The sequence below is a fragment of the Aquarana catesbeiana genome, linkage group LG03, assembly GCF_042186555.1.
Source record: "Aquarana catesbeiana isolate 2022-GZ linkage group LG03, ASM4218655v1, whole genome shotgun sequence".
Lineage (NCBI taxonomy): Eukaryota > Metazoa > Chordata > Amphibia > Anura > Ranidae > Aquarana > Aquarana catesbeiana.
In genome coordinates, this window is record NC_133326.1 from 654,433,141 (window position 1) to 654,451,052 (window position 17,912).

Sequence of the window (17,912 nt, forward strand, 5' to 3'; positions counted from 1 at the left end):
AGTACACAAAGCAAGGTCCATAAAGACATGGATGAGCGAGTTTGGGGAGGAGGAACTTCATTATCCTGCACAGAGTCCTGACCTCAACCCGATAGAACACCTTTGGGATGAATTAGAGCGGAGACTGTGAGCCAGGCTTTCTTGTCCAACATCAGTGCCCAACCTTACAAATGCGTTTCTGGAAGAATGGTCAAATATTCCCATAGACCAGTGATGGTAAACCTTGGCACCCCAGATGTTTTGGAACTACATTTCCCATGATGCTCGTGCACTTTGCAGATGTTTGAGCATCATGGGAAATGTAGTTCCAAAACATCTGGGGTGCCAAGGTTCGCCATCACTGCCATATACACACTCCCTAAACCCTGTGGACAGCCTTCCCAGAAGAGTTGAAGCTGGTATAGCTGCAAAAGGTGGGCCAACTCAATATTGAACCCTATGTACGAAGACTGGGATGACATTAAAGTTCATGTGCGTGTAAAAGCAGGTGTCCCAATACTTTTGACAATATAGTGTAAGTGTATATGCTGTATGGGTGGTTCCTTTTCAGCTGTGGCCGATCGGTGTATAATCTTTCTTCTTGCTCTATTGCAGATGTTCTTCTTTCTGGTCCATCTCCTCCTATGGAGAATTTGGCAGCAGAGATCCTGCCTGCAGAAGTAAAGTAAGTCTGTCCAGTAATGTCTGTCTGTGTTGTTCTCTGATGGGGAAGAGTAGAAGCAGCCATGTTTATTTGTAACACTGAGGGATTGATTTAATAATGGCAAATAGACTATGTACTTTGCAAGTGCAGTTGTGCACCGCAAGGGCATTTGCTCCTAAGGTTAGTAAATGTGGTAAAGCTCTACAAATGTCTAAAAGTAGACAGAAGATGAAAACCTAAAGCGTAAATTCGTTTAAACGTTTTGATGCTCTGTGCATCAAAAATTCTAAAGCCCTTTGTCACTCACCTGAATACGCTCACATGCCCCTTGACGGTGCCATTCCCGAGAGTGAAAACTGATGATTTACCGCTGCAGTGCGAGCCTGCTACTTATTGCTATCACACCACCGCTGGGGTCTTCAGAACCTGTGAGGACCTCACCGAAGGACAACCAATGGAAAGTGCCCATATCTCAAGGCAGCAGTGTGGCATCCTGAGGATGCACCCACCCACTCTGCAGCCCAGAAGAGAAGAGACGTGGTACCCAACATGTCACATGACCACGGATTCAGATATGCGTTTATTTTTTTTTAAATGTATTGGAAAATTTAGCTAGAGAGGGTAAAATTTTTAGTGGGGACAGGTCAGCTTTAATCCTGCAGCCCCAGGCATTGGACCTTGCATTCCATATGGTATATACAGCCCTCTATGTCATGTATTCTACTAAAACCTGTATATCTTCCAGGGAGACAGTGATTCGGCTGCAGCAGGAGAATAAGATGCTGTGTATTCAAGAGGCCTCGTACCAGGAGCGCCTCACTGAGCTGCAGAATCTGCTGGAGGAATCAAACCGGGGCCGTAACCGTCAGGAGAGTGAGAACCGGTAAGGGAAAGAAACAAATGTCAAAAATGTTATGAATACTTTTAGAGCTAACCCCGTAGGAGCCGCTGGTAGGTGTGCACAGGTTTTTTTCTCTAATCAGTGCAGGCAGGCACTCAAGGCAGTATCTCATCCACTTGGGCTCAATAAACAGTCTAGGGGGTGTCTTTTTGAAGTTTATTACTAAGTAACCAACTGGTAATTTTTGGGTGGCAATGTGGGAATGAAATACTCCAAATCACTTGATACTTAAATGGCAGAGGACTTTTCTCATTCAATACCGTATCTTCTGCTAGCTGAAAACCAGGAGAATTGCTGAAATAGACTGAAATGCTCTAGCTTCTTACAGCTCAGGGACCACCAGATTCTGCAACACAGTGGGTTGGCTCTACTCGCAGATCCTAGTAATGGTCAGTCCAGAGATGAGACCTCCAACAAAGCAGCCTAGCTTCCAGTTCAAGAAGAAGGGTTCCAAAGACAAGCAATGCCCCTTTCCTTGAGCACAGATTGAGTAAAGACAATTATCCCAGGGTTCCAGCCTGCTTAACAGTAGCTCAGAAACCATCTGGGTGCACCTCCTCAGGGATTAGTTTGGCCCTATTAAATATTCAGGCAGGGGATTTGAATTGTCCCACCCTAAAATCCAGAAGCTTCTTCTGAAGGCAGGTGGAAGCAATCAAACTCCTAGACTGAAACCCTGAACAGACTACGCCAAACAATTACTGCTTCTGTGATTACAGCAGAAGCACAAAACACTAAATTTGCCTAACAACCGAACTAGGAGGGCACTACATCTAAGCATTATGACACAGATGTATTTAAAGTGGTGCTGTTAGTCCAGACTTTGCAAGTCTGCATGAATAAATTCTGATGTGTCACAAAATACAGTGGGTAGTATACCTTTTCTAAAAGCTGTGCCTTTTGTCATCAGAAAGCTTCTGTTCAGATCCACATAGTGACTGCCTAAGCTGAGATAATGTCATCAGTTTTCAGCATATGGTTTATTTTCGGTATGTAGTATATCTGATCTTAAGTCCACTTTTATTACAAAAATAAATATATATATATATATATATATATATATATATATATATATATATATATATATATATATATATATATATATATATATATATATATATATATATATATATATATATATTGTGAGGAATTATGTCAATGTGCTATAGCTGATCCCTTTTTTGGAAAGGATTAGTTATCCGACCGTCCTGCTTCACTGCCATGCCAGTGCTTAAACATGTGGATTTCTGACTTCCTATTCGTGCATATTTCGGGTCCGTGACTCAGAAATGATTGAAGCCAAAGTCAGCCAGGTACCTGGAATTATTGGGATGTAAGCCATGTTGGCGATGTTTATCTTCCAGGTTCTCCTGCAGGTTTCATTTATTCTAACTTTGATCTTCTTTCAGACTGAATCAACAGCAGATCCAAGAGCTGCGGACTCAGGTGGAGGATCTCCAGAGACAGCTGCGGGAACAGGGCAGTCGCGCTGAAGATGTAAGTACCGCTTGTGTGATTCTAATGTGTAAATCGCATATGTAACTCTGACATGTGCTTTTTCTTTTCCAGTCTTCACACCTGAAAAGGAAACTGGAGGAACATCTGTAAGTGTAAACCTCTCTTGTCAGTACTGCTCATGCGAGGGTCAGTTCCATACTTCTTGTGGAGAGTGGGTGGAGCACTGGTCTCCAAGCCGCATACATAATTGTTCCAGTCTAGCTAGGTAAATTTATACTGAGGTGACTGAATGAGGAGCTTTGGCAGGACTTTCAGGATAACCATCTTGCATAAAATAGGAGAGAGTGCCAAACTGGAAATGACAGCCCAGACGTGATTCTTTATGCGTCATATTTTTTTTTTTTTTTTTTTTTTGGTTAAAGCGGAAGTAAACCCATCAATTTAACAGTTGCACGTTCCGGGAATGTAACTATCACATTGGTTGTGCTCTCAAGCAAACTGTCAAACCATTCAATGGCTGGTATCCTAACTGATCACATGTGCAGCATCGTGGCAGTTGAAGATTGAACAGAGGCAAAGATGGCCGCTTCCTTGCCTGAAAACGGTTATGCCGCGTACACACGGTCAGAATTTCCGACAACAAATGTTGGATGTGAACTTGTTGTCGGAAAATCTGACAGTGTGTATGCTCCATCGGACATTTGCTGTCAGAATTTCCAACAACAAATGTTTGAGAGCTGGTTCTCAAATTTTCCGACAACAAAACCTGTTGTCGGAAATTCCGATTGTGTGTACACAATTCCGACGCACAAAATTCCACACATGCTCGGAATCAAGCAGAAGTGCTGCAGTGGCTATCGAACTTCATTTTTCTCGGCTCGTCGTACGTGTTGTACGTCACCGCGTTCTTGATATTCGGAATTTCCAACAACATTTGTGTGACCATGTGTATGCAAGACAAGTTTGAGCCAACATCCGTCGGAAAAAAATCCACGGTTTTGTTGTCAGAATGTCCGATCATCTGTACGCGGCATTAGAGTTTACTTCCACTTTTTAAAAAAAGACAACACGTTTTAAGGGTTTCTATTGAGGTGCCCTTCATCAGGGTTTGATAGGGAATCTGGACAAATGGTTGATGTCCTGGGGTTGTATTGAGAATGTGTTTTAGAGCCCGTTATTTGAAGCTGCTGGACCAGTTTCATGCAGTCCTTACTGCCCCTGTACTAGCTAATATGCTGAAAACTCTAGGACCCCCGAACACGTCACATTCAGACATGGAGTGTTATATTTGGCATGCCTTGTTCTGTGAGGCCACATCTGCATTTAGCCGGGTTCATTGTGTTGTGCTGATAGTGTACTCAGTCATGTGCCCCCCAACTCTATGACCACGCTGTCGCCTACAATCGCAGTGGTCACCTGATCAGAAAGCCCATGCAACCCCTAATGGCGTTATAAACTCTTCCTCCTTTCTGTAAAATGTGCAGCATAGGCAGTCTCAACCTAGGAGGTGGAGTCGCCTTACTTGTGGCTTCTGATTGGCAGCCTGGCTTCACCTTCTCTGTACTGTGCGAGAGACAAGATGGTGTACCTGTTAGGAGAATATTTGTGTATTTCTATCCATCTCCTATCTCTATCTCTAATAGGCAGCTTCTGTACTTACTGGCAAAGTAAAGAGGTGCAAGAATTTAAAACACAGCTCTTAGTGAGCAAACTTTTTTTATTATTATTTATTTATTTTTTATTTCTCAGGGACAAGCTGCATGATGCGCACTCTGAGCTTCAGAAGAAGAGAGAGTACATAGAGACCCTGGAACCCAAAGCTGACCTGAACAGTAAGTGGGCATCACATTTCATTCTGGTCTTGTGAATTAACCCGCCTCTTGGACAACACACAGCCAGACAGGTGACATGCATTTCCTGGTGCAGCTATGAGTCTTCTTATCCCTTATCCATCTCTTGCCTAATCATACTGTGTGTAAATTAATCAGCATTGTCACCTTTGTCCTTTTAAGCAGAGAAGTGACCCAGGAAAGATTTTTAGTAAACCAGGAATTAGCAGATTGGTCATTGTGACTAGCAGAGGTGTGTTATTCACAAATTAACCATAGAGCATGTACTTGAAGTATAGGAGGAAACTAGAGTACCTGGCAGAAACCTATGCAAGCACAAGGAGGACATGCAAACTCCATGCCGATGGGGAATTTGGCTGTCTGCCTGAGGTTCCTCTTTAATTCAGTTTATCACTCAGTAACCATTTTCAGGGTGTAATTAGTGTGACTTGTAATCCTGGCTGTGTTTCTTCAGTGTCCAAGAAAGTGGACGAGTTACAGCAGATCCTGCGGCAGAAGGAAGAAGATATGCGCGCCATGGAGGAGAGGTACAAGAGATATGTGGAAAAAGCCCGTACGGTGAGTAAATCTGTGACTGCTCACAGACCTTCTCAAGTACTGTTTTATTTACTTAAAGGATAAGATCACCTTTAGGAGCATGTTACACCCATATTTAGAGTGTAACATGCTCCTGTGTGCCCACCACCAGCGCTCCCCACTTTGTGACAGCGGGTGGGGGATTCTCTCTTCGCACCCACTGTCCTTTTTTGAAAACCACACAGCTGTGTGCGGCTCCGCCCACACAGCTGCATCATTCAATAACAGATTCATATGAATGAAAAAACTAAAAGTGCTTGTAGTTCATTCAGTCGTCTTCTGCAAACCCGTACGAAGATTTGGGCACAAAGCTAGAGGAGGACTGTGCAGAAACCTGACATTGCATCCATGATCTACTGATCGCGGATGCAATGCTCTTCAGGCTCCAGTAAAAAAAACTATAATAAATGCAAATTTTATACCTACAAAAAAAAGTGCATTTATTTATCTTTGTTTTAAAAGGTGAACTTTTAAAGTTTAACCAATTAGATTCTGCTATTTTATTTTCCCTCGCTGCACTAGAGACATGAAATTATGGTGGCTATGGACAACAGGTCCTCTTTTAGACACTTGCAGACTCGTGTATATAAAAGGGCCATGTGTCCAATCCAGGCTTTGAATATGAGATAAAGCTTCTGCTTGCCAAAGTTGCAATAAACCCGGCTAAACATTTAAAACCTTGGCTGACTTCATATAAATGTGTTGCATAATATTTGAGCTAAGCCATGGCCCTATACCATACCTTTGTTATTTAACAATATTAAAATTCTCACTCGCTCCTGTTTTTAATCCTATAGATGAGGTTATGTAGACAAAAACTCACCCAAGCTCTACCGCATGATTGTAGAATGATGAGCTGAATAATGGTGCTCAGGCTTGTTGTGTCCCATAAACCTCAAAATAGCAAAAAATGCCGGCAATTCGATTGCTTCTTAAATCTTTATTGAGCACTAACAGCAGTGCGACATCTAAAACGCTAACATGTTTCAGCCAGAGCCTTCCTCATGAGGAAGGCTCCGGCCAAAACATGTTAGCGTTTTAGATGTCGCACTGCTGTTAGTGGGGAAAAAAGGACATAAATTTTGTTTGGGTACAGCATCGCATGACTGCGCAATTGTCAGTTAAAGCGACGCAGTGCAGTATCGCAAAAAATGGCCTGGTCATTAAGGGGACAAATCCTTCTGGGGCTGAAGTGGTTAAAGCAAAAACCTCTTCACATGACGCTATCATGCTAGAAAGTTGACCTGGCAGGACCTGTGTGGCTCTCAGGACACAGCAGGAGGAAGAGTTAAAAGTTGCATTTCAGCTTGGGTTTTTTCACACATGGAAGAAACTAAAATAGAATACACTTTTAACTATTTCCATTTAATTTTACTCCTAGCTAATTGGTTCTTTACTTATTAATTATTCCACAATATAGCAAGAGTATTGCATGGTCCAATTAACCTGTAATGGTATACATTTACAGGCTGCAGTACCATTACTGATATCTATTGTATGTGCAGGTTATTAAGACTTTGGAGCCCAGACCGCAGAATTACACCCCTCCTGAAATCCAGGCCTTAAAGAACCAGCTGCAAGAGAAGCAGACGCGTATCCGGCATTTAGAGGTGAGCATGAGGGGAGTCCTTGTACATGGGCAGAAAATGGTAAAGTTTAAGCATATCCCTCTTATTGACATTAGCTGGCCATGTAACCTCCTAAGGTTGTCTTTTTGTCTTCTACCTTTGGCGACAAGTGCGGTCTTCGGTGTTAAAGGGTAACTTCACTTTTGTGGGGGAAAAAAATAGCAAATAAAAAAAAATTATATAGCGTATACAATTGCAACACAAGTCATATTGTAATTGAACGTTAATAAAAATTACCTTTCCTTTTCAATGTGGAGCTCTGTAATTTTCTCAAAATGCAATGCAATATGGCTACCTGGAGTTGTTCTGTATACAGAATGTGTACTGACCACTCCCCAAAAACATAATTTCCTGCTTGTGTGATTGGCTCACCAATTTTCCCAGAAGTCTGCCTAAGTTGCAAGCGAGATTTCAGGCATCCCCTGCAACAAAAATTTAATTTTTGGTGAGATACTCCCCAATAGGAACACGTCTAATGGGATGCAGGCCCAGCAGCTTTCCTCATTAGTGCTTTGCAGCTGCACAGATGGTTGATTATGAAACCTCCCCCAGTAGACCCACTCAGCACAGAGGAACAAACAGTGATTTCCTCAGAATAACAAAAGGTAGGAATCTGCAACAGAGTTTGTTAAAATCCTTGCAATATACATAGATCACCCAGAGGGGAATTTTTTTTTTTTTTTTTTTTTCCCTCTTCTCAACAAAAGTGGGGTTACGCTTTAAATTTTTAAACCAAGCACTTGCATGATGATGCCAGTGCCACTGCTGTATTGTACCGCAGGATCAGGTTGACCCTAAGAGGGTAATGCTGGCCATTGTTTAACTTGAAAAAGGACCAGCAGCAGAGAGGCTTTTCTGCGAGGGATGGTGCTAGAGACCACCTTTTGTTAAAGGTCCTCTTCAGGCAGAATGACAGTCACATCATTCTACCCATTTCCTTTTGAGCCCAGTCTGTCATTTAACATGCCCCCCCCCCCCCCCCCCCCTCCAGGGGTGGTTTCCTCACATAGGCCAGACTCTCTAGGACTGTGCATAAAGAAGCTGCCTTGACTTCACTGGACCAGCTAAAAGACTGTATGAAAAAAGTATCTAATAGGATTTTGTTTTTAATAAAAAGGATTGATGGGACTGTTTTTTGGGGGTGGGGGGAGGCAGGGTTGAAATGCTCGAGTTCAACTTTAAGATCGGGTAGTTCATGGTAAGGATATTTCACTTCGGACCTCAAACCCTTCCAGAGTCCACCCAAGTGAGTAGTTTGTTCTCTCACATAAGGATGCATATACAGTACATCATGCCAGTAACTTAGAGTGCCAAAAACGATTGCCTTTGCTGTGAGTGATGGAAAACAACTATGGCGCTATGTTGATAATTCTAACCATAATGTCACTTAAAAGAAAAGGGGTCAGATGGTTGCACCTTCTCTGGAAAGGTCTTGAGTAACCTATTGCACACATGTAAAAAAAAAAATTTAAAAATGGAGAGGGCGCCATCAAGTGTAGAGGATTTAGTGAAATAAAACAGTAAAAAAGGTTAAAATGTACTCTTTGCGTGAGGAAAAAATAATAATTGCATGTCATCAGAGTCAAGCCTTCTGTGGAGCCATAGTAGTAGTGCAAAATTGGTATTACGAGGCCATCGTAATGGGCTGCTCCTGCAGAGAAGTAGTTATCTCTCGGGTTGACGGCTCCGGTCAGCACCTGGTACAAAAGCACTGGAGCAGCCCATTACGATGGCCTCTTAATACCGAACTCTGCACTACCTTATGGCTCCATAGAAGTCTTGACCTCTGATGACATGCAATTATTTCTCCTCATGCAGGGAGTCCATATTAACCCGTTTTACTTTATTTACACTTAATAAAATCTCTACATTTGATGTTGGCGCCCTCTCCTGTTTTCTTTACGTTTCCTGTGATCTTTGTTTTCTCTCTTTTGTTCCTTTTTAGTCCTTTTTTTTTTTTTCTTTTTTTTTTTTAAGCAATTTTAAGATTATGCTTGTTTTTGTTTTGTTGCCCCACCCCAACCCCCCTCTCACCTTGCAGAATGACTTTGAGAAGACAAAATCCCAGCGAGACCAAGAAGAAAAACTTATAATAAGTGCCTGGTATAATATGGTGGGTGAAAGTCTCATTTTGTGAATAAAGTGTGCGGTGTTGTCATTGTGTGTACACACTGAAAGCCTCTCATTTCCAGCAAAAGTATGTAGAGGCCCCCAAACTCCATTTACAGGTGGGGAGCTCTGGCCTTCTCAGGCTTAGTAGCAACCTCCTATAGTTTGTACAATTGTGCCACTGATGAACTGATAAGACGGTTAAAGCAGTAAAAGTAAACGTATTCTGCCTCTTACTACACAAGTCCCACTCTTGCTCTAGAGAGCTCTTGCAGTCTAGAGGAGCTGTGCTTTGTATACATCATCTTAATCCATAGACCTGCCTCCTGTGCCCGTGAGGTTGCATGCTATTATGGGGGGGGGGGGGCAGTATGAGGCCCCATAAACCCCTCAGCGTTTTTCTCTATGGAGATGGTTCACTACAAGTCACCTGAAGCTCGAAGAAATTCTGGAGCTCCTTTTTGTAGCTTAAATCTGGCAGATTTGAGTGTTTTTTAGTGCGTTTTTTATTCCCATGGAAATTAATGGAAACACGCTATTTGCGCGTTTTTTCTTTTTTTTGTGTGATGTTCTGCTCAAATGAAAAAATGTAAAAAAGAATAGTAATATATGAACAAATAAATGTAAAATAAATACACAAATAACTAAAAATCATCATAAATAAGCAAAATAAATTAATATGTAATAATACATAAAAAATTAACCCCTAACCTTAAAAAAATATTACATTTAATAATAAACACCCAAACAAAAAAAGCTATTTATTTTGCGTTAAGGTGTTTGTTATTTTATAATTTATTTTTTTTAATTAATGCTATTACTTAGTATTCATTTATTGAATTTTATTTATTAATTTTTATTTATTTGTGTATTTATTTTACATTAAGAGCCGGTTCACACTGGGACGACTTGTCAGGCGACTTAGCCGCCTGACAAGTAGCGTCCCGTTCTGTACAATGGAACCGCTTGCGTCGCTCCGACTTAGAAAAAGGTTCCTGTACTACTTTGGGGGCGACTTGAGGCGACTTGCATAGACTTCTATATAGAAGTCGTTTTGCAAGTCACCGCTGCAGTCGTGTTCAAGTCATCTGAGGCAGTCGCGCTGCAAGTCGTGCTGCCTCAGTGTGAACCGACTCTTATTTATGTAGTAGTAGTAACACCCTAACAAAAATAAATAACCCTAATCCTATCCATAATCTAACCTCAACTCTAACCCCCTTACCCTGACAAAAAAATAATTAATAAATAATAATAATTAAAAAAGAAATAAAAGCTAATGGAAAAGCTAAAAAAGCTGGAATACCTAGCAACAAATGATGCAACAGGTAATTTTCTCTTTTGGCTTTTAAAAAAAATGTCGAAGCTCAAAAATGCTGTATAGAAACGTGCAAAATAACGCTGGAAAAATGTTCAAAGACGCTACACTCAGGTGTGAATACAGCCTTAAAGAGTTGTAAGGTCTCAAGGTTTTTCACCTTAATGCATTGTATGGGGGCAGGGCCGAGTCCTGCTGTCTGTGTCAATGGACGCAGCAGCAGGACTCTGCGCCCGCATAAGTGCCCCCATGGAATGCGGCTCTCCGCGGGGGCACTCAATGCGGAGGAGGTGCCAGGAGTGCCGCTGGGGGACCCCAGAAGAGGAAGATCGGGGCCGCTCTGTGCAAAACCCTTGCACAGAGGAGGTGTGTTTTTTAAATGAATCTTTAACAGTTACTTTAAGGCTCAGGAGAAGGTGAGCCAATTTGATGACTCCCTTGCTGAAGATGGTATTTGCCTAACCAAACAGGTTATGGGGCTTTGTAGCACTCTAGAGGCGTCTACTGTTTTAGTCAAGTTTTAGATTATGAACCTTGCAGGTCAGTACAGGTACACTTTAATGGAAGCTTCTCTCTTTTTTTTTTTTTTTCCCAGGGCATGGCACTCCAGCAGAAAGTCACAGATGACAGGACTCAGGTACCCAGTGGCGCCCAATCCTTCCTGGCTCAACAGCGGCTCGCCACCAATGCCAGACGCAGCCAGCTCTCCCGCACCTCCTTGCTGCCCAGATATGCCAACACCGAGAAGCGCAAGAGCCTTTCCTGAATCCGCTTATCTTAGAACTTTGGACATTTCCCAATAGGAAGCTAGCCTTCAAATAAGCTATCCGTTGCCAGGCCCTATGGGAAGCCCAGTGTACCCCAATTACACTGGGGAACTCTTCTGGCATCCTTGGCCCCCATCCTGTCTAGGGAGCCTGGCATGTGTTTTTTATAAAGTGAATTTCCCCTTTAGTAAAGGGGAGCTGCCTTTTAATCTATCGCTGCCTCCTTTTTAATGCCATGTAGATATAACCCAGAAACTATCCCGTAATGTTCTTACACTTCCCCCCACACCTGCACTCTACAGACCATCACTATTTTTTTCACCTTCTTTGTAACCGTATCCTCCACCTTTTTTAATACACAGATGAGCATCTTTATGTACTGTTGATTGGCGATGATGTCACAGCCTCATGGAAACTGCCCTTCAGCCATTCAACAGGAATAAAAAAAAAAAAAAATGCCCACTTCCTTTATAAATACTGTTTAATGTCTTTCCAACGAAGAGTAAAATATGGTTTTATAAGAGATTTTTTGTTTTTTATACAGAGGAAATATTTTAATGAAGATGTATGGACACGTCCGTTTTGAAAGTTATAAATTCATTATTTTGTTCTAAAAGTATGTTTCTTCTATTCAGATATCTGTCATTGAAAAAGTCCCCAGAGTCACCTAGTAGGTGTCAGTTTTGTCCCTTGCTGCAGCTTTGCTGGGGTGCGTCAGCTCTAGAGTGAGAGACTGCCATCCAGTGGCTGTTTTGGTTCACTACAAGCAAGACAAACCGATACTTTTGGGAACTTGAAAGTGTCTTTTTCACGTGACTGATGCACTTTACTAGTTGAGCACAAACCCAAAGGCCTCCTCTTAAGACACATCCACCTTCTTCTTAATGTCTTTCACTACATTCTATTACAGCTACTGAGCTGTTAGCAGCTACACATCCAATGTGAAATTGTCCTTTTTTTTTTTTTTTAAGTTTTGATAACGGGTTGTGTATGAACTGCAGGCGCCCATACCAAACACTGTGTTTTGAATCTTGAAACATGATTGGTCAGTTCCTGGATTTTTTTTTTTTTCCCGCTGTCATCCACAGTCCTTTCTCGCTCCCCTCTTCATGCTGTCCACTTCAAATGTGATGTCACCAACCTGCATACAGTTGATCTAACGATCGGCATTCATGTCCTTTCAAAAATATTTTAAGATTTATTTTATTTATAGTTTGTGATCTAGTGTCATATGTGTGATCTTTAGGCATTTGTTTCCTTTTTACTATGCGTGTGTCATTCTAAAAGCTGTGAGCATGCACAGGATGCAGACACCAATAGCAATCTGTTGGAAATTTATTTTCTAAAGGGAACTTTTCATGGTTACCTGTTACAGCTGGGGCTCCCATCTGGACATTTCAAAAATGTGAGACGCTGATGGTTCTAGAGCTGAACTTCATCTTGCTCTGGATGGCTAGCACCACTTGGGATGATGGAGCAGTACCTGCTCACACCACTGGGGGATGATATTTTTAGCTGTGACAGGTAACGACTGTTCTGACGGGGTCCCTTTTAATGTGACAGATTTGGTGGTTATTGGTTGCTGCTCTTTGCACAGCCTGACTAAATTTTGCATCATCACCTATAGGTTCTGTAAGCATTTTTTTTAAAGTAGATAAGTCTTGGAAACCCGCTGTGTTGTGTACGAAGGAAAAACACTTGGGAGCTCTGCATCCTTCTCTGGATGGGGATTTGGAAATTCTTGCACTCTGTTCAAAAGTGAAACTTGAACTCTATATGCCCAAGCTGCTTCCTGGGAGGTAAAACTAAAAACAGCTTCTCTGGATTTGACATCACCTTTCCCGAGAGAGCCTGACCTTCCAGACAGGATGTATCATTGTGGTCTTACTGCGAACTGGAGTTTCTCCTCTTCAGCCATCAGATTAAAATCTGAACCTGATTGGCTGGGGGGCACGACTCCAGTTCTTACAAAATGTTGATGCATCCAGCCCGTGTGGTCAGAGGTTCGTAGAGAGTTGTTTGTAACTACAAATTGTGCAAAAAATTTCAGATTCCCCATTCTGGATTCAGGGGCACAGGAATCCTCAGCTGCGCTCTAATGCTAGGTTCACATCTGTGCCGGTGGTGCCACTTCTGGACCCACACAAATACCATTAGCTGCAACTGCCCCCACAGAGAGATGTGGGATCCATGGGTGGGTGCCACTAATCTGAATGGCACGCCGCCCACACTGGAAATGGCACCTGTACTGAGAACCTCAGTTCCCACGCGGGCTGCGATTTGAAAAATAGCGCAGGGACTTCTTTCCCGTATGTCGAATGGCACGGCAGCCCATTCAAAGGACTGAGCTCTCGTGCCCGCGCAAACCATGGCCGCGTAGGTGTGAACCTAATGTCAGTGCTGCATATACATTTCCTATAAATTCATTATAAGTATGATCCCTTTTATTTTTGCTTTCAGTAGAGATGCTTTTGTGTATTTATGTATGTAAGCTATTAAGTTATCAGTTTTTAGTTTTGCTATCTTCGTTTATTTAGATGTTTTTATCTAGGTTTTGTCTTCTCTTATTCCTTTAAGGTACTATGTGGGACCTCCCTTGTGGTAATAATGTCATAGATACACAATCTAACAACTGAAAGCAATGTATGTCAACCCCATTGATGACTCAAACACCTTTTAAAAGTTACATTGTTGCTAGAGAACACTGCAAAATAACATAAGTATGATTTGAGCAGTTGGCTCTTCAACCCTTGAGGAAGTAAAACTCCCAGCATGCCTTGTCAACCAATGGTTGCTGCAGCATTCTGGGAGGTTAAGTTCTACAGAGGGGCATACTCTTACTGCTTTTTAATGCATATTTGCTCATTTCAATCAGTATTTCTAGCTCAATGTAATTCTGAACTTTTAAAAGGTTAGTAGCAACAGTTTTTTTTATTTATAGTTGAGATGTTAAGGACTCCCTTCTACCAGCTGCTATTTGTTGTTCTTTAGTCACGTTGCTTTAAACTGTTAACTTTTATACACTACAAATAAAGTTTTACTTCTCTTTTTATCAAATCTGCCATTGTCTCCTCTTTCATGGACTTCTTTAAGTCTAAAATGAAATGCTAAATGGCTACAGATGACATTTGAACGATCTGGCAAACAAGAAGGTTAATCTCACATCTGTGGGTTCAGCAGTCACCCATTGTCCAGCTCATCACTTTTTTTTCATGTCAGCTTTCAGGCTTTTGAAATCCTTGGGTTACATTGTCAGAAGTTGTGCAACACTGAATCTAAGAACGTCACTTTTACATATAGAAAGTACAGAAAATCAAATGTCAAGGTTTTTTTTTTTTAAGTCCTTGAGCAACAGTTGTGTAGACAGTAGACACTTCATAGACTTGTCATCAACAGCTCATACCTAAAGTGAACCAAACATGGCCTAAAATGTTGCAAAGCGAACAGTGCAAGAAAATTTCCATGCCTGAAATTACCTCTATTAGTCATCCAGAGTAATCTGACCCTTAAGCCTGGTACACACGGACCAAACATCGGTCGGTTCAACAGAAACTGTCCGGCATTTGGCCCGTGCGTACACCAGAATGTTCGACAGAAGCTAGCGGAACGGGCATGATTGAAAACCACACACAAATATTGAAAAATAGGAGAGGGCACCAACATGGCTGCGAGTGCTGACTGTTGTGTTCTGGTGGGGGGGGGGGGGGGACTTTACCCCTGTCAGAACACAATAGCTCTGCGGTGAGATCTGTGTACTAACATTGCATAGTACAGCGAACGCCTCCTCTGGGCTGAGTGGGGGGGAAGCAGATTTAGTTCTTACCGGTAACTCTGTTTCCAGTAGTCTTCCAGGGCAGCCCTTGAGATGGAGCTCCTCCTCACACACAGGAAACACATTGCCATTAATTTCTTTAAAAGGCGGTCCCTCAGGTCCCTGGTCAGTCTTATGCCCTGTACACACGGTCGGACTTTCCGACGGAATATGTGCGATCGGAGCTTGTTGTCGGACCGTGTGTGGGCTCCATCAGACTTTTTCCATCGGAATTTCCAACACAAAGTTTGAGAGCTTGCTATAAAATTTTCCGACAACAAAATCCGATCCTTTAAATTCCAATCGTGTGTAGACAAATCCGACGGACAAAGTGCCACGCATGCTCAGAATAAATTAAGAGACGAAAGCTATTGGCTATTGCCCCGTTTATAGTCCCGACATACATGTTTTACCGCGTTCAGAACGATCGGATTTTCCGACAACTTTGTGTGACCGTGTGTATGCAAGACAAGTTTGAGCCAACATCCGTCAGAAAAAAATCCATGGATTTTGTTGTTGGAATATCCGATCAATGTCCGACCGTGTGTACGGGGCATTAGTGTTTCCTCCGTCTGGAGGAGACATGTTGCCTGAGGGAACGCTGAAGGCTCCATCTCTCAAAGGCTGGGCTGGGGCAGGGATCTCAGGCTGCAGCAGGGAGAAGACAGGGGAAGCCTCTGGGCTGCGGGGGTGAGTGCACCCTTACCGTTGGTTGGTGGAGGAGGTCGTGTTAACCGGCCACAGGCAACCCTCCTTGGCAGCGGGCAGGAGGTGTTCTAGATCCTTCCTTCGAGCCCAGGCGTGGAGAGAGGCGGTGATATGGCGTCCCCTTGGCAAGATCCAGCTGGGGGTAGGCATTTACCCGCGACCAGAGGCTAGCTTGACCCGAAAGACGCAGGGCGTTATTTACAGGGCGGGATGACATCATCGACGTGCGCCAGGGAACTGGTCCGACCTCTTAAAGGCGCAGGGAGGTTGGATGGCCAGCTGGTGCCGTTTTTCACATGGCAAGGCTGCAGGAGACAGCACGGCCGCCACAGGATGCAAGAGGAAGATGACAGCCCATCTGCCCAGGCTCCAGGAGGCGAAGGCACCAGCAGAACACAGGTAGGCACCCAGGGGTGTCCTTTGTGTCGTATAGTGGGAGAGCAGCTAGGTGGTGGTCACTAGCTAGCTGGGGCTCAGTAGGGGGTTACTAGTGTCACCGGGTGTGCACTGTAGTATGGTGTGGAGTGTGATTTTGTCTCACAGCCATTGGGTCCCCCTATGTTTTTTTTGTCTTCTGGCAGGTCAAACCACCGAAAGGCCCAAAGCCCACTCCCAGGAAGGGGTGTGCGAAATGTGCGACCAAGATGCCCTTGGAATACACAGAAGCACTATGCCAAGCGTGCATTGACAGACTAGTTAAAAAAGTCAGATGCAATCTACACAAACATTTTTGGATCTGTGAGGGATAAGATGGCTTCTACCTTTTAAGGATCTTAAATTTATGTCAGGTTAAACCTCCAACAGCTCCCTCTGGAAGTTCCTCTCCCATAGCCTCACCAAGATCAGCCGCCTCAGGGTCGCAGGAGACGGCGAGGGAACGAGCGGTTAGCGCAATAGCCACCATCTCAAGGCCTGACCTGGAAGACGACTGGGGGAAAAACTGATAGTATGTACCAGGTTTTAGCAATAATGTCCCTCAATCAGGGCAATCCCTGACTTTGAGATATAAAATATGTGAAACCAACTTCCCCCACAAATAAAAAAGTGCACCAAGGCAACACAATGCCGCTCGCACTCAAGTGTTTCCACTAATCAACCACAGACCATGTATAATATTATCAATACAGTGCAGCAAAATTCTTTACATATAAACCCATACACAAAATAATATAAACTTTGTGTCTTCAATAGTCTCTCGTAAATCTCCAGTTAATGTATATATTCTTTTCGGAAATCGCACCACTGTGTCTTGAACAAGTGACAATGCTAAAATCTTCACAAATGTGTCCTGTGAACCGCCTGCTCTAAGTGTAGTGGGGTCCGATTCTGGAGGTGAGCAGGCATTGCAGAGTCTCATTTGCCTATACAACACTCCCTCTGTGAGCTTATATTTTAGAGATTAGGTTTTATGGTGGTAAAATGCATTGCGAGTGTCTGCACAATGGGATGTTTTTTTTTTTTTTTTTTTTACTAACAGTATGAGTGACTTCCGGTTCTGGAGTATTGAGGGGGACAGATAAGCAAATTCAGGTTTCGGTATGGGCGATGGTGGCTTTAGAGTATAGGCAACATTAGAGGGAAGAAAGGAAGGCCAAACCAGTTGGAGTACGCATTTGCAAGACACGGCACTTTTGGATCTCTTAAAGGAGAAGTCCAGCCTGAGCTCGTTTTGGCTGGGCTTCTCCTATGGGTCACGGGAGTGCAACCTGTTTTGCACTCCTGTGACCCGTTTTTAGCAGAGAGCAGTCTGAAGGCTGCTTTCTGGTGATGTCACACAGATCAGTCCAGGCACTACGTCAGCCCGACTCCCAAAGTCTGGATCCACCAGCTGTCTGGACTGATGGCTGTCTGAGCGAGCCACTGAGAAAACTGCTCCCCGCCCCTCCACAGCTTAGCGCTCCAGTGAGCGTGGAGGAGCAGAGCAGGAGAGCTGCTGATTTGACAGTCAGCGGCTCTCTGCTTGGGGAGCCAAGAGAACTGAGCCATTGGCGGTGTTCAATGGCTCGGTTCTCAGTGCAGAGATGCAGGGGGACAGATGCTACATTCACCTAGGTAAGTATAATGGGGGGGGGGTGGGACTGATTCCCATACTTCTCCTTTAATTAGGCAAACTTTACTTTGGAGATTATCTGATATATATAAGGGC

The 17,912-nt window shown here is 43.2% G+C and overlaps 1 protein-coding gene across 2 annotated transcripts in view; it reads left to right on the forward strand.

Annotated features, from left to right (window-relative positions):
• The window catches only part of HOOK2 (hook microtubule tethering protein 2), a 68,124-nt gene extending 53,820 nt beyond the window's left edge, over positions 1-14,304 (forward strand). Inside the window, exons 14-22 of one of the 2 annotated variants that reach the window (XM_073622715.1) lie at positions 595-664; positions 1,389-1,526; positions 2,954-3,041; positions 3,114-3,148; positions 4,752-4,834; positions 5,307-5,410; positions 6,934-7,038; positions 9,098-9,169; positions 11,076-14,304. In XM_073622715.1, the coding sequence (XP_073478816.1) occupies positions 595-664; positions 1,389-1,526; positions 2,954-3,041; positions 3,114-3,148; positions 4,752-4,834; positions 5,307-5,410; positions 6,934-7,038; positions 9,098-9,169; positions 11,076-11,246 (866 nt within the window). In that variant the 3' untranslated portion in view covers positions 11,247-14,304. The remainder of the gene's footprint in view (positions 1-594; positions 665-1,388; positions 1,527-2,953; positions 3,042-3,113; positions 3,149-4,751; positions 4,835-5,306; positions 5,411-6,933; positions 7,039-9,097; positions 9,170-11,075) is intronic. The other variant, XM_073622716.1, reaches the window with a different exon arrangement.
• The last annotated feature ends 3,608 nt before the right edge of the window (positions 14,305-17,912 follow it).